The following is a 16,582-nucleotide window of genomic DNA, read 5'->3' as shown; positions in this document are numbered from 1 at the left end:
TTTTCACTTTCAACTACATGGCCAATTTTTGTGTCATCTGCAAATTTCCTAATCATGCCTCCCACATATAAGTCCAAATCATTAACATATACAACAAACAGCAAGAGAACCAACACTGAGCCTTGTGAAACACCACTGGAAACCGTTTTCCATTTGCAAAAATATCCATCAACCATTACTCTTTGTTTCCTGTCACTGAGCCAATTTTGTATCCAACTCGCCACATTCCCCTGTATCCCATGGGCTTTTACTTTTCTGACCAGTCTGCAATGTGGGACCTTGTCAAATGCCTTACTAAAGTCCATGTAGACAACATCCACTGCACTACCCTCATCAATCCTCCTGGTTACTTCCTCAAAAAATTCAATTAAATTAGGAAGACTTCCCCTAAGAAAACCATACTGACTATCCCTGATTAATCTGTGCCTTTCTAAGTGAGTTTATCCTATCTTTCAGAATTGATTCTAATAATTAGCCCATCATTATTTGGTTAATCCCTTGCATACTTTTTAAATAATGGTACACCATCTGCAGAATTCTAATCCTCTGGTACCTCAATGTATCCTAGTGAGGATTGGAAAATGATCCTCAGATCATCCGTTATCCCCTCCCTAGCTTCCTTCAACAGCCTAGAATGCAATCAATCCAGCCCTGACATTCAGGAATGTCAGCCCCTCCAGTGCATCCTCTCTTACTATGCTTGTTGTTTCTAACATTTCACGCTCCTTTTTAAATAGAATATCTGCTTCATCCCTCTCCCTTAGTGAAGACAGACACAAAGTACTCATCGAGAACCCTGCCCACAACTTCAGCATTAGGGCATAAGTTACCATGATCGGCCCTACCCCTTCCTTAGTTATTCTCTTACCCCTAATGTACTGTAAAACATCTTTGGGTTTTCTTTGATTTTACCTGCCAATATTTTTTCTTACCCTCTCTTTGCTTTTCTCATTACCTTTTTTACTTCACCCCTGAACTTTCTATACTCCTCTTGGTTTTCTACTGTATTAAGTTTTTTGTGACTGTCATAAGCTTTCTTTTTTTTGCTTTATCTTAACCTGTGTGCTTCAAGATAATCAGGGGGCTCCAGGTTTGGCAGTACAGTCCTTTTTCCTTTGTGGAGACATGTCTACACTGTGCCTGTAGAATCTCACTTTTGAATGCCTCTCAATGGTTTCTCACTGATTTCCCTTCAAGTAACTGTAATCAGCCCACTTTCACCAGATCACCTCTCAGCTTCGTAAAATTTGTCTTTCCCCAATTTACAGCTTTTACCCCTGTTCTGTCTTTATCCTTTTCCACAATTATGTTAAATCTAACTGTACTATGCCCACTATCTCCAAAATGGACGTGAAGGGATAGAGAATACAAAGTGAAGAGTACATCAGCAGGTAAGGCTAGGGGGTTACAAAAATAATAAAAGGAGCAACTAAAGGCTCTGTATCTGAATGTACATAGCACTCATAACTAAGACAGATGAACTGAGAGCACAAATGGAAATAAATAAGTACAATTTGATAGCCATTACAGAGACATGGCTGCAGGATGACATAGATTGGGATCTGAATATTGAAAGGTACATAACATTCAGGAAGAACAGGAAGCTAGGAGGAGATGGAGGTGTGGCTCCGTTAATTAATTACGGTATTAGCGTAATAGAGAGAAGTGACCTAAGTTCAGGAAACCAGGATGTAGCAACAATTTGGGTAGAGATGAGAAATGATAAAGGCAAGAAGTCACTAGTGGGAATGGCTTACAGGCGTCCTAACAGTAACTACATGGTAGGGCAGAATATAAAGGAAGAAATAGTGGGGGATTGTCAGAAAGGTACAGCAATAACCAGGGGGGATTTTAGTCTACATATAGACTGGATAAATCAGATGGGAAAAGGTAGCCTAGATGAGAAGTTCATAGTGTGTTTTAGGGATAGTTTCTTAGAACAGCATGTTCTGGAGCTAACCAGAGAACAATCTATACTAGACCTGGTATTATGCAACGAGACAGGATTAATTAGTGATCTCATAGTGAAGGCATCCCTATATATCAGTGATAATAATGTGATTGAATTTTACATTCAGTTTGAGGGAGAGAAGAATGGTTCCAAGACTAGTATTTTAAACTTAAATAAGGGCAATTATAAGGACATGAAAGCAGAACTAGCTAAGATGAATTGGCAAATGAGTTTAAAGGATAGATCAATAGAAATGCAATAGTAGACCATTAAGGGGATATTTCAGAATACACAGAATTGATACATTCTAACCAGAAAGAAAAATTCCAAGCAGAGGGCCAACCATCCGTGGTTAACCGAAAAGGTTAAAGATAGTATCAAACTTAAAGAAAAAGCATATAATTGTTCAATTATATGGATGGGTGGCAGAAGACTGGGCAGAATATAAAAAACAGTAAAGAATTACAAAAAGGTTAATAAAGAGGGGAAACTTAGAGTACAAGAGAAAGCTAGCTGGAAATATCAAAACACATAGGCCAGGATTTTCCCCTTGGCGATTTGGGGGCGAGGCCCGCTCGCCGAGGGGACAATGATGCGGGATGACACCAGGAGGAATCCCTGAGGTCATCCCGGTCCCTTTAAATTTTCAGGAAGGCGGGTGGACAGCAAAATCAGCTGTCTGCCCGCCGACCTGCCAATGGCCAATAGAGGCCATTGACAGGCTAGTTAAGATAATTAAAGACCTGCCCGTCCAAGCTTAAGGCTGGCGGGCAGGCCAGGTGTCCCAGCGAGCTCCAGATTATTCATGAAACTTCATTCACCGGCGCGATGAAGTTTCATGTCCGTTTTTTAAAAATATAATAAATTTTAAGTGTTTATTATTAACATGTCCCATCTCGTGTGACATTGTCTACATGTGGGGGACATGTTAATAATTTTAATATTTTTCTATTTTTAGACTTTACTTACCTCTCACAAATCTCCCTGAGACAGCACTTTGCCTCAGGGAGCAGTGCGCACACTTTGACAGATGGGGAATCCCTCCCCCCACCGCACAGGAAGCGCAAAGCGACTCCCGTTGGGTGGGCCTTAATTGGCCCGCCCACTCAAAATGGCGGCGGGCCCCGTTTCAGTGGTGGGGGTCGGCTGTCTGCCCGCCGCCGAGCCAGTGGGGCCCACCCACCATCCAAGGCAAAATTCTGCCCATAGCGAGAGTTCCAATAGATACTTAGATAAGGAAAGGATTAACAAAATGAGCATTGGTCCTGTAGAAAGTGAGTCTGGGGAATTAAGAATGGAGAATAAGGAAATGGCAGATGAATTGAACAGGTATTTTGCATCCGTCTTCACTGAAGAGGATACGAGTAATATCCCAGAAATAGCTGTAATTCAGGAATTGGAAGGGAGGAGGAAATCAGGAAAATTACTATCACCAGGAAAGTGGTACTGAGTAAATCATTGGAGCTGAGGGCTGACAAATCTCCAGGTCATGATGGACTTTATCCTAGAGTCTTAAAAGAAGTGGCTAGTGAGATAGCTGATGCGTAGGTTTTAATTTTCCAAAATACCCTAGGTTCAGGTAAGGTTCCATTAGATTAGAAAATAGGAAATGTGACTCCTTTATTCAAAACGGGAGGGAGACAGGAAGCAGGAAACTATAGGCCAGCTAGTTTAACATCTATAATAGGAAAAATGTTAGAAGCTATTAATAAAGGCGTTGTAAGAGGGCACTTAGATAAATTCAAAGTAATCAAACAGAGTCAACATGATTTTGTGAAAGTGAAATCATGTTGAACCAATTTATTGGAGTTCTTTGACGAAGTTACATGTAACATGGATAAAGGGGAACTGGTGTATGTGCTGTACTTAGATTTCCAGAAGGCATTTGATAAGGTGCCACATCAAATGTTATTGTGGAAAGTAAAAGCTCGTGGTGTAGTGAGTAACATATTGACATGGATAGAAGATTGGCTGGCTAACAGGAAACAGAGAGTTGGCATAAATGGGTCTTTTTCTGGTTGGCAGGATGTGGTGAGTGGTGTGCCACACGGATCAGTGCTGGGGCCTCAACTTTTTACAATTTATATAAATGATTTGCGTGAAGGGACCGAAGGTATCATTGTTAAATTTGCCCTAATGACTCAAAGATAAGTGGGAAAGTAGGTTGTGTTGTGGACATAAGGACAAAGGGACATTATAGGTTAAGTGGGTGGACAAAGATCTGGAAAATGGAGTATAGTGTGGGCAAATGTGAAATTGTCCATCTTGCCAGGAAGAATAAAAAAGAAGCTTATTATCAAAATGGTGAGAGATTGCAGAGCTTGGAGATTCAAGGGGATCTGGATATCGTTGTGTATGAATCATGAAAAGCTAGAATGCAGATACGGCAAGTAACTAGGAAAGCTAATAGAATGCTACTGTTTATTGTGAGGGGAATTGAATACAAAAGGGGGGAGGATATGCTTCAGTTGTACAGGACACCAGTGAGACCACATCTGGAGTATTGTGTATAGTATTGGTCCCCTTATTTAAAGGAGGATATATAAATGCTTTAGAAGCAGTTCAGTGATGATTTACTAGACAAATACCAGGAATGGGCGAGTTGTCTTGTGAGGAAAGGTTGGCCAGGTTAAACTTGTATCAGCTGGAATTTAGAAGAGTAAGAGGCAACTTAATTGACATCTTTAAGATCCTGAGGGGTCTTGACAGGGTGGATGTGGAGAGGATGTTTCCTCTGGTGGGAGAATCTAGAACTAGAGGTCACTGTTTAAAAATAAGGGGTCACTCATTTAAGACGGAAATTAGGAAAAAAATTTTCTCTCGGAGGGTCGTGAGTCTTTGAAACTCTCTTCCTCAAAAGGCAATGGAAGCAGAGTCCTTGAATATTTCTAAGGCAGTGGCAGATAGATTCTTGATAAACAAGGGGTGAAAAGGTATTGGGGGAGGCAGGAGATTGCCATCAGATCAGCCATGAAATAACTGAATGAAACAGCAGGCTCGAGGGGCTGAGTGGCCTACTCCTGCTCCTAATTTGTATGTTCCTATGTATGTTTGTAATGGGGTGTGCTCCGTTACCACTTCTTGCAATGTTTCATCATTTTTTTGTTTTGGGAAGGTCTCAGTAGGATCAACTTTCACCTAGTATAGACAAAGACTTTTCCATTTTTCTGGCAGCACAGATCTCAGTGTAGTTGAACTTTCCTTTCCAACCAGCCATATCCTTGATGCCTGTCACTGGAACATGGCACCCTATGTGCCAGGATTGCCTCTACATACCCAGTGTAATAGGATCCCAAGGTCCCCAGCCCCCAGGTGTGCACTCAAAAGGACTTGGAAAGTGAGTAAGGGTGTCAAGAGCAGCATCTGATTTCCCCCAAATCTGCCTGGTATAACCGGGCCTCAAACATTTTCCATAATCTTCAGCACTGCCAGATCCTCCACTCGTATTCAAAGAATGTGCCAAGACAAGTATCAACATGCTATCTGAACCAGCCAAATCTGTGCCACCTAACACACCAAGGCTGGCACACATTTTAACTCAGGAGAGGGTCTAGAATGTATCAAATCCATTTAGTGCTAGTTGGACAATTAACTCAGTGTCAAATAGTAGCAAAGGGACTGCTGGGACCATCAGCCATGATGGACTGACTCTGTCAGTTTTCCAGTCTGACCACTACTCCCTAATCAATCTGATGGATAGATCCCAGCACCAAGCAGCAGCAAGGCTGCCAAGAAGAAATGAAGAATATTCACTCCCAGTACCGGGCATGATGATGTGTCCAGCTCCATTCGCTGGTTTCAACTGTCTAAACTTCTTGTAAAAGGATAAAGCAATTCACTGGAGTTTGGAGTGTTACCACTGAACCATAACTGACACCTCAAACTGAAACTAAGAGGAAAAGCTTAATGATTTTCATTGATCAACCCACATCCCCTTACCATAGTAAATCCGACTGCCAGTGTCCATCTCCAACTCTGCTGTTCACAGCCAGCAGGTACCTCACCCAGTAACAGGAAACAGAAGATCTCTAGCATAGTGAAGTGAGGCTTTTTTTTATGACTGAGACAAACTAATGAACTGCTTATTATTTAGAGGCCATGGAGTAGTTCATTGGCCATCTAATGTCTCACAGCTCTTTTTATTTTGAAAAAAACTTGTCAAATACACTGTGTTTTAAAATATAACATTTAAAGCAATTCTTTTTCCAAATCTTTTCTGTGGAAAATTACCAAAATAGGATCCGTTAATATAATTTCTATGTGCGTAGAATGTGAGGTTACCAGCCATTGATTGACATTCTTCATTCTTCAATTATAGTCTACCCAGTAAGTTCCAGAGTGTTCCTTCATATCTCTCTCCTCTCATCCCCTACCCTCTGCCTCTCCTCTTCTCCTCCCTCCTTTCCTCCTCTCACCCCTCTTTTTCCTCTTCCCCCTCACTCCCTCCCCTCATCCTTTCCCCTCCCCTCTCCTCCTCTCCTTCCTCTCCTTCCCTCTCCTCGTCTCTTTTCTCATCCATCCTCATCCCTCCTCTTCTCTGTCCTGATGGTCTTTGATTTTTTTTTAGCTACTTTGTCAAATGAATTTTCCCTTCTGCTGGCTCCAATATGAGTAAACAATATGAATTTGAAGAGCTTTAGTTGATGATCACTTCTTGGGGATGATGTTCTGTTTAGTGTGTACAGATGTTAAACTCCATTCAGGGACTGATCAATTACTGATCCCCACATACTGAACACACATGGAGTGTTGTATTGAGAGTACCTCAGTGCCTGGCATCTCACACCCATCAACCCATTAATTCCCTTCCATGCATACCTTTTAGTGTCACAAGCATTTTATGATGAGTTATCTGAATCTGCTTGTATGAGTCACGAGGGGCTAATGTGTACATTCCTTCACACATTGACAGTAAAAGGGAGTAACCTCCTGACACCAAAGCATCTGCTTTCAATGTCAAGTGGGAGAGGCACCTTTGATGAATGTGTAACACTGAATGTTAAAACGCTTAATACACAGTTATAGAAAAACAGATATATATATTTAATAACATAAACACATTCTTTGGACCTTCCACATATAATATCCTCTTTGTTTTCAGTTATCTAATACCTGATTGAGTCGGCCTAACTTGAAAATAATTGAGCTGATTGGAATGTGGGTCAACAAACACTGTTGTTGGGACAATGTCTTGCTTTGTACTGGTGTCTTGTACAGCACAAACTGGCTTTTCCTCACCTCGGGAGTTGATATTAGACAGTCATAAATTACCACACACCAGCTCTCACGACTGGAGGTGCCACAAGACCCGGTATAGATGGTTCCTTTGAGGATCTTCCTGAGTCCCTTGAAACCTATGCCAACTGGGACTGGCAGACGCAGGGCAACATTCCAAGTTGGCTCTGCTCTCTTGGGCCCCAGTGTATTGTCCACAATTTCTGTACAAGTGTTACTGGCAGTGTGAAAATTGGGTCTAATGTATAATTCTTTGTTTTGTATTACAAGCAAAAATTGACTGTCAAAAGAAGGGTAGGGTCTGAATAAAAGAAACAATGCTCAGGCTTCCCACCCAATTGGTTCCACTGGCAGGAGGGTCAGTAACCAGTGGACATAGATTTATGATAATTGGCAAAAAGGCCAGCAGCGAGATGACAATTTTTTTCTTTATCCAGCAAGTTGCTGTGATCTGGAAGGCGCTGCCTGAAAGGGCGGTGGAAGCAGATTCAATAGGAACTTTCAGAAGGGGAATTGGATAAATACTTGAAAAGGAATTTTCAGGGCCATGGGGAAAGAGCAGTGGGAAATGGGGTGCTCTGAAGAAGAGTCATAAGGACTCGAAACATTAATTCTGATTTTTGTCTCCACAGATGCTGTTAGACATGCTGAGTTTATCCAGCATTTTCTGTTTTTGTTTCAGATTTCCAGCATTTGCCGTATTTTGCTTTTATCTTAGGGAAGTGGGATTAATTGGATAACTCTTTCAAAGAACCAGCACAGGCACGATGGGCTGAATGGCCTCCTTCTGTGTTGTATTCTCATCTCTCCTGTCCCTTCCTCACCTCTGGCTTATATCTCACAACCGCAGCAGAGCTCAGTGAAGTGACTTGGCAAAGGGACTGTATAATGGATACCTGTAGATAGACTTAAGGAAGAGACATTTCAGCAAATGGATGCTCTGCGTAAAAAGACATTGAGAAATAGAGATTAAAAACGTCCCAAGGTAGATTCCTAAATAGTGCTCAATTAGCCAACTGGATATCAGTGGAAAGGCTGCAGTCAGATCGAGAGCCTTTAGATTAAAGGGATGGGAAAGAGGCCTGGGAGACGACCATTTATCACTGCTATCTGGCATGTAACGCTTGTACAGACGTAAGGATAGAATGGAGTGAGTTCAGATTCATCCCACAGGCAAGAAACTCAGCAGCACTCTGCAGGCCTTACAGACGCAGATGAAGTACTGGAAGGTGCCATTGTCTGTGGAACTAGACAGCAGTCAGAATCATCACCTTCAGTAGAAGTTTTAAAAAATCAGGCAATGTAAACCCAGGTGGATAGACTCCTGATTCAATAGGTAACAGAGGGATTATGTACTTGGTGCCTGGGCAACGATCTGCAGAGAGGTCTGAACCAGCCTCTATGTGATGCTGTCCCTAATTTATGTCTCTCATTTCCCACTGTTTCCTTTAATCCCATTGGAGAACAATTCAATCTCCAGTTTGTATTCACAGCATATGATATAATTGTCCCATGCTGGGTGGGTTTATCCTTCCCCCACCACCCCAGGGCTCAGGGCAACACTAGGCAGGCCTGTCCTGCCCCGCTGGGTTCAGGCCTACGCTGGGAGGGACTGTCCTCCCCTATGGGTTTTCATACCTCACTGGGTGGATGGGGTTTTCACACACCCTTGATTAGAAGGTGATTAATTATCTGTCATTTCTCTGTTAGATGCTGATATGGACTTTATGATGTTGGAGCAGAATGTGAGCACCAGACTGGACAACTTGTACCAAGCGGGAAATCTGCAGAAGGACGTAGCATCGATTCTGCCCAATGGTCACATGGCCTCAAGCCAACCTGGATCTCATCCCACACTGACTCAGAGGTCACAGCCTGTTCACATACAAGTAAAAAGGTAACACTAGTTTACAGCAATCACAGCCCAAGCTAACACTCCCATCTCTACAAAATTCAAGCATGAATTCAAATTAAAATGGAGCAGGTTAGGCTATGATGGGGTCTTAAGAAGCTGTACTTAAATATCAACCATCAGCCCAGTTGTGTCACAGGACAGAAGCTGGACAGAGATATAGGGGTGAGAATAAAGGAGAGGTGGTGGAAAGTGATTTACCTCAGTTAATGGACCTGATTTACAGGAGTTGGAGCGAGAGTAAGGGAGATACCTTTGTATTAGGATTTGCCTTTGGAAACCCTAGGACATTGGTCAGTGAGGGGGATTCCAATGGAGTTTGGAGAGGAATCGTCTTTTTATAAACTCCCAAGTTCCCAAAAGCTGAAGTTACCTTTGACTTTAGTAAATGATCACCACCTTCAATAGTTCTCTGTACTGAAGGTTATTTACATTGTTGCTAATGGATTCTTAATTTATTACAGGCAGCTGAAGGAGGAAGAGCTTCAAACAACATCACTCCCAACCATCCCGAACCCTTTTCCCGAACTCTGCAATCTGTCCAGTTCCCCAAGTCTCAGCGACAGCTCCAAGGCTCCAGCAGGTGGAGGCACACATGTGAGTACAAAGCGCAGCGTGAATTATCTGTCACCAATTTCCTCCCCTTCAGAGATGTCACCTGATATAAGAGTAAAGCTGAGAGGGGAGAGTATGTAGGGTAGAGGTTAGGGAGGGGGAAAGGAGAGGGCATGTTGGGCGTGAGGAGAGGAGGAGGGGAAGGTAAGCAAGGTAGGGGAGGGCCCTCTGTGTCACTAAGATGTTAGCATGCATATTTTGGAAAATAATAATCATATTAAGTGTAGGCCCTTCCCACAACTTGAAACACCTCATAGTTCTTGAACTTCTAACTTTTGACAATTGTGTACACATGGCAATATCAGCTTCCTGTTAAACCACTCTCAAATTACATTTTCAGTCACATTAGCAAAGATCTGAGCCACTATCATCCAGAGAGACTTCAGACCATAATCTAGGTTGATGCTCTGAGACCAGGACTGAGAAGGTGCTACACTGCCAGACAGGCAGAATTGAGGATTGGCTGCACCATCAGAGGGTCAGTACTGAGGCTGTGCTGCACTGTTGGAGGGGCAGTACTGAGGGAGTGCTGCACTGTTGGAGGGGCAGTACTGAGGGAGAGCTGCACTGTTGGAGGGGTAGTACTGAGGGAGTGCTGCACTGTTGGAGGGGCAGTACTGAGGGAGTGCTGCACTGTTGGAGGGTCAGTACTGAGGGAGTGCTGCACTGTTGGAGGGGCAGTACTGAGGGAGAGCTGCACTGTTGGAGGGGTAGTACTGAGGGAGTGCTGCACTGTTGGAGGGGCAGTACTGAGGGAGTGCTGCACTGTTGGAGGGGCAGTACTGAGGGAGAGCTGCACTGTTGGAGGGGTAGTACTGAGGCTGTGCTGCACTGTTGGAGGGTCAGTACTGAGGGAGTGCTGCACTGTCAGGGGGTCAGTACTGAGGGAGTGCTGCTCTGTCAGAGGGTCAGTACTGAGGGAGTGCTGCACTGTTGGAGGGGCAGTACTGAGGGAGTGCTGCACTGTTGGAGGGTCAGTACTGAGGGAGAGCTGCACTGTTGGAGGGTCAGTACTGAGGGAGTGCTGCACTGTTGGAGGGGCAGTACTGAGGGAGTGCTGCACTGTTGGAGGGGTAGTACTGAGGGAGTGCTGGAGTGTCAGAGGGACAGCTTTTCAGGTGAGATGTTAAGTTGGAGGTGCTGCCTGTTCCCTCAGGTGGAAGTAAAAGATCCCATCATCCTACTTTGAAGAACGGGTGAGTTAACCCCAGTATCCTTATCCCTCAATCAACATCACTAAAGCACATCATCTGGTCATTATCACATTGCTGTTTGTGAGAGTTTGCTATGTGCAAATTGGCAGCTGCAATTCCTACATTATTTTTGAAGCATAGTGATTGTTGTAATTCATCAGCCCGAAAGCAGTTTGTAGCAGCCTGTGATTGCGAAAGGTGTTATGGAAATGCGAGAGTTTCTTTTTCTTTCAAAGTCAAAATCACTCCAGTGAGTCCCGCTTCCCAGAATAATGATGGCTGTTGTTTTGCTGTTTGAGCGATCTTGGCTATCCTGATTTTGATGATTTTTGACCAAAGGTGGACAGTTGCCCTTTGAGCAATGTCACAGGGACTTTAATATCCAGTGGAATAGCTAAACATGGCTTCAGTTTAACATCATCGACAGGACAGCATCACTGACACTGCAGCACTCCATCAATATTGGCTCCTGACTCAAAAGTGAACATGCAACCAGCCAAGACATGGCTGATATCTCAGTGCCATTTGTCTCGAGTCAGAAAATGTGATAAGCAGAGGGGTGTGTGTGATCTTCTGCATATCTATCTTGATGACAGACTCCCCAGGCAAGCAAACACAGCCTACCTTAATCTCTTAATTAAACAGTGACATTGCAGAGGCTTTATTTAACAAAGGGTGGTTATAGGAACACCTGTTTCAAAAAAACGCAGGATCCAATTGACTTTGGTGTCACGTTGCATGAGTGTGGAGTCTAGTTAAAGCAGTTGTAAATATTGACCCAAGGGCTTTAGAAATGCAGATTTGACCCCCTCCAGTCAAATGATAGGTGATCATTTCCTCAGTGGATTGGTGGACACCCACATCGCACCTGGAGAAGATTAGGGACAACCACCTCATCAATTGTGGGCTAGCTTCAAAACATCACCAGCTAGCACCCTCTGTTATCTCACTCACATTGATTATTCCACAGTATAACTGTTCCAACATTTTGAAAGTATTTAATCAGCTGTAAAGAATTTTGGAACATTCTGAAATTGGGAAATATAAATGCAAGATTTTCATTTTCTACCGCTTTTACACCCGCACTGATTATTGCATCGTAATAATCAGATCAGCTCCTACATGTAAACTGATGACACTAAGCTCTATCTCATCACCTCCTCTCTTCATCCCTCTATTGCCTTCTAATTAGCAAATTGTTTGCCCAACATCCTCATTAAGGATGAGATCATTGAGGATGAGATCCTCAAAAGGATATCCATGTTGGATGAACAGAAATTTTCTCCAGTAAAAGATTGGAAAGACTGAAGCCATTGGCGGTATTAATGGGACAATGGGGGTCTCTTCCGCTGACTAGAGAGGCAGAGTTTCGTATCACCTCTTCTTGAGAAGGCTTGCTGTGTTAAGTGCCAAGCGGACACTTAAGTGGTCAGTGACAGGCCTTCCCCAAGATCAAGGACCCCAGGGCTGCAAGTCCCGCCCCTTGAGAGCTGACAGCCAATCCTTGCTGGATCCCAGGCCAGGTGAGTGATGGCGGGCAGGGATCACTGGGCTTGGATTTGGGAGGAGGGGGAAGGCGTTTGGCAGCAAGGGCAGGAGGGGGAGGGATGGCTCTCAGCTGGACCCCTCCCCTCCAACCCCCCAACTTTCTTGATGCCAGGTCCCTCATATAGGGACTAAATGCCTTTGAACGAGGGAGACTGGAGTTCTGCGCGCCATTTTGGTCCCTGTATTTGAGAAAGGGTATACTGGCATTCGAGGCAGTTCAAAAGAGATTCACTAGGCTGATTCCTGGGATGAAGGGGTTGACTTATCAAGAACGGCTAAACAGGTTAGGCCTTTAGTCATTGGAGTTTAGAAGAATTAGGGGTGATCTTATTGAAACGTACCAGATTCTGAGGGGGCTTGACAGGGTATATGTTGAGAAGACTAGTGGGGCAATCTCAAACTAGGGGAGATAGTTACAGAATAAGGGGACACTCATTTAAAACTGAGATGTGAAGGAATTTCTTCTCTCAGAGGGCAGTAAATGTCTGAAATTCTCTACCCCAGAGAGTTGTGGAGGCTAGATCACTGAAAGTATTTAAAGAGGATGTAGATAGATTTTTGAAATATTGGGGAGTTGAGGGCTATGAGGAGCTGGCATGAAAGAGGAGTTGAGGCCTGGGGCAGATCAGCCATGATCTTATTGAATAGAGGAGCAGGCTTGAGGGGCCAAATGGCCTACTCCTGCCCTAATTCATATGTTCTTATGAGACCCCCAGAAATCTGCAAGCAACCACACACAGCTGGGCTTGTCCTGCTCCCCACATACTAACAGCAGTGGAATGATGGGATGAAGCCTTTAAGTGGGCATGAATTGCCTCAATTGGCGATTGGTCAGGAAGGCCAGACATGGGCCTTCCCACATGGACTTAGTTGAAGTGAAGGCCGGAAAGCAATGGGGTCCCCACTCACCACCCTCCCACCTGATTAAATGCCCCCTTCACCACTAAACTGGCCACTGGGGAGGGCATTAAATTATGTCCATTGTCTTCGCTCTCCACCACAAATTCCACCCTCTTGTCACAGACTCTGTCCCTCTCCCTGGCAACTGATGAGACTGGATCAGGCAGTTTGCAACCTTGGTGTTATATATGACCTCAAGATGATCTCCTGACCACATATCTGTGCCATCACTGAAATCCTCTATTTCCATCTCAGGTAACATTGCCTGACTGCACCTCTGTCTCAGCTCACCTGTTGCTGAAATCCTCATCCATACCTTTGTTACCTCTAGACTCAACTATTCCAATGCCCTCCTGTCTAGCCTCCCATATCCTACCCTGTGCAAACTTAAATTCATCCAAAACTCTGCTGACCGTGTCCTAACTCGCACTAAGTCCCATTTATCCATCAACCCCTGTGCTTGCTAACCTACATTGGCTTCCATTTAAGCAATTCCGTGATCTTAAAATTCTTATCCTTGTTTTCAAATCCCTCCATGACCCCTCCCTTTCTTATCTAGTGTAACCTTCTTTAACCTCACAGCTCTCTGAAATATCTGTTATGCCGCTCCAAGATAAATCAAGACTTTGCCAGACCTGCAGCTAATGTAGGTCAGTGAACACAGGGGTGATGCAGACAGCAGAGATTTGGATGGACTCATGTTTGAGAGTGAAAGCTGGAATGCTCTCACTTCGAGTTTTGGCTGCCACGAACACAACGTCCCATTGGTGTCATTTTCCTTGACAGATCCACTTCCCTTTCCAGTTCTGTTGAAGGGTCATGAGGACTCAAAACGTCAACTCTTTTCTTCTCTGCCGATGCTGCCAGACCTGCTGAGTTTTTCCAGGTAATTCTGTTTTTGTTTTGGATTTCCAGCATCCGCAGTTTTTTGTTTTTATCCCTTTACAATTCTGGAGACCCAGCAGAACTCCTAAAGAATTTAGGGTTCTTCACTGCTGTAGTGGCCTGGGAGAGTCTGGACTGTTGGTGCCTCTTCCCGACTTCTGGCCTCTGAACCCTGACCCCCAGCCCTCGATTGTGTCAGGCTAGGGTAAAAGATGTAGCAGGGTAGACAGGAAGATTCCTGACATCATCAAGAGCTCACTCAGTCAGCGATTATGATAAATTGATAGATTTTTAAGGTACATAAATAGCACAAAAAGCACTGACCCACCCCAATACCAAGACATACACACAGCACCACCACCTGCCACTGAGCTGTCAAGCTTGAACTGTGATAAAACCACAGCATTGTGGAGCTGACTGTAGCTGCAGGATATATGGGCTATAATTAGTGTGGCAGCCAGGAGTGGGAGCATTCAAACATCACCTCACGCATTCCAAATCTGGATATATGTTCCTGCACAGTCTTCCCCATCGAAACTCGTAGGTGCTCATTTTCATTCCACGAGCGTGATTGAATGATGTTCCTGTGTGCAGACTATCACTGCCACCACTGAGAGAGGTCACTAGACTTCCAACAACCTCAGCCTGACCTGGTTAGTTACACTCAGCAGGAAGCAATGACATTCCATAAACCTATTTGCCTCTCTACATCTCTCTCCTCCTTTAAGAAGCTCCTTAAAATCTATTTCATCATCTGTCTTAATATCTCCTTATGTAGCTCGGTGCCAACTTTTGTTGATAAGCTCCTGTAAAGTGCCTTGCGAAGTTTTATTACAATCATCATCATTGGCTGTCCCTCAATTTGAGAATGACAACTACTCAGAATCACGAGTTTCAGCCATGGGTCTCCATGTGACTGAACAGGCCGATTCTCCACCCGCAGATCTTTACGCACATGGGGCAGGACATCCCATGAGGTAGTGGGATCCGGGGTACAGGATTTGCTTCCTCTTCTTTCCTTTTCAGATGCCACTCTGCTTCATCATTAAGATGTTGTGACTCAAAGCGTGATGCAGCTTGATGGACAAGTTGTCGCCATTTTGAACGATTGGTAGCAAGTTCCTCCTAATCATTAAGATCAATGCTGCTGTGCTTCAAGGAGAGCTTCAGAGTGCCTTTGAAATGTTTTCCTTGTCCTCCTTTGGAACATTGGCCATTTGAAAGTTGAGAAAAGAGGACCTGGTGGGTGAGACAGTTTTTGGCCACCCAGACACAGTGTCCAGTCCATTGAAGTTGATTTTGCAGGAGTTTTCCTTGCATGCCCGTGGACCTGGCTTCAAAAAGGACCCTAGCATTTGGTTGATGCCTCTCCCATTGAATGCAGAGGATGGGGCGGAGACATTACTGATGGGATTTCTCTGGTGCTCTTGGGTATTCCTGATACACAGTCAGGTCCCAGGCATGTGGGCGATGACAACAGCTCTGTACACTCAGACCTTTGTTGACTTGTGGAGGTCTCTGTTGTCAAACACTCGCTGGTGTAGTTTGTAGAAGGCTGAGCTGGTGCAGCTGCTACTTTGTTGGACCTCCTCATCAATGGTATTCATTCTGTCATTCTGTGATTCTGTGGTAGCCTTTCAAGAGAGGTGGCTGCCAAGGTGTGGGAAATGCTCAACATATTCCAGAGTCTCTTCTTCAACATTTGGGGAAGACAGGATATTAGACTGACCAGTTGTGGGTTGATATATGAGTTTTGTTTCGGCAACATTCAAGGACAGGCCAAGTTTCTTGTGTATAGAATTGAAGAGATCAAGACTGGCTTGCAAACCTGGTCCGGGGGGGGGCAAGAACACTGTGGTCATCCACCATGTAGATCATGTATTTCTATGGAGGTCAGTTTAGTTTTGGCACAGATGTGACTGAGGTTAAAGAGTTTTCTGCCCAGACGGTATTTAATAAAGACACCAGAGGGCAATTACTCTTTTGTAATGTGAAAAGCCACTGCCAGGCAGGTTGGTAGATTGTAAATGGTATCTGGTGGAGGGGAGGTGGGTATGGGAGAGAAGTTATCACACAGCCTTGCTTGACCCCATTCTGCATTTTGAAGGTGCCTCTTTCAGACCTCCTGTTCAAGTTGCAGTCATATCATCATGAAGCAATTGCCTCAACAGTTTTATGTTAAAGGCGCTATATAAATACAAGTTATTGTTGTTGGTTCAAACAGCTGATTGTCCAAGGTGGTTCTAGGTGTTCCAAAGCGTATTCCATATTGACTGCTGGATAGAGGGGCTAGGGTACCATGGGGAAGGGGGTTAAGCAGTGTAATATCATGAGGAAGGGGGC

At 44.2% G+C, this 16,582-nt stretch overlaps 1 protein-coding gene across 4 annotated transcripts in view; it reads left to right on the top strand.

Moving 5' to 3' along the window:
• LOC121269076 (growth factor receptor-bound protein 7-like) overlaps positions 1 to 16,582 on the top strand; it is a 293,792-nt gene that overhangs the window by 180,307 nt on the left and 96,903 nt on the right. For all 4 annotated transcript variants that reach the window (XM_041173519.1, XM_041173521.1, XM_041173520.1 and 1 more), the window contains 2 exons: positions 8,897 to 9,083; positions 9,563 to 9,695. In XM_041173519.1, the coding sequence (XP_041029453.1) occupies positions 8,897 to 9,083; positions 9,563 to 9,695 (320 nt within the window). The remainder of the gene's footprint in view (positions 1 to 8,896; positions 9,084 to 9,562; positions 9,696 to 16,582) is intronic.

Source organism: Carcharodon carcharias, chromosome 23, assembly GCF_017639515.1.
Source record: "Carcharodon carcharias isolate sCarCar2 chromosome 23, sCarCar2.pri, whole genome shotgun sequence".
Lineage (NCBI taxonomy): Eukaryota > Metazoa > Chordata > Chondrichthyes > Lamniformes > Lamnidae > Carcharodon > Carcharodon carcharias.
This window is presented reverse-complemented; position numbering and strand designations above follow the sequence as displayed.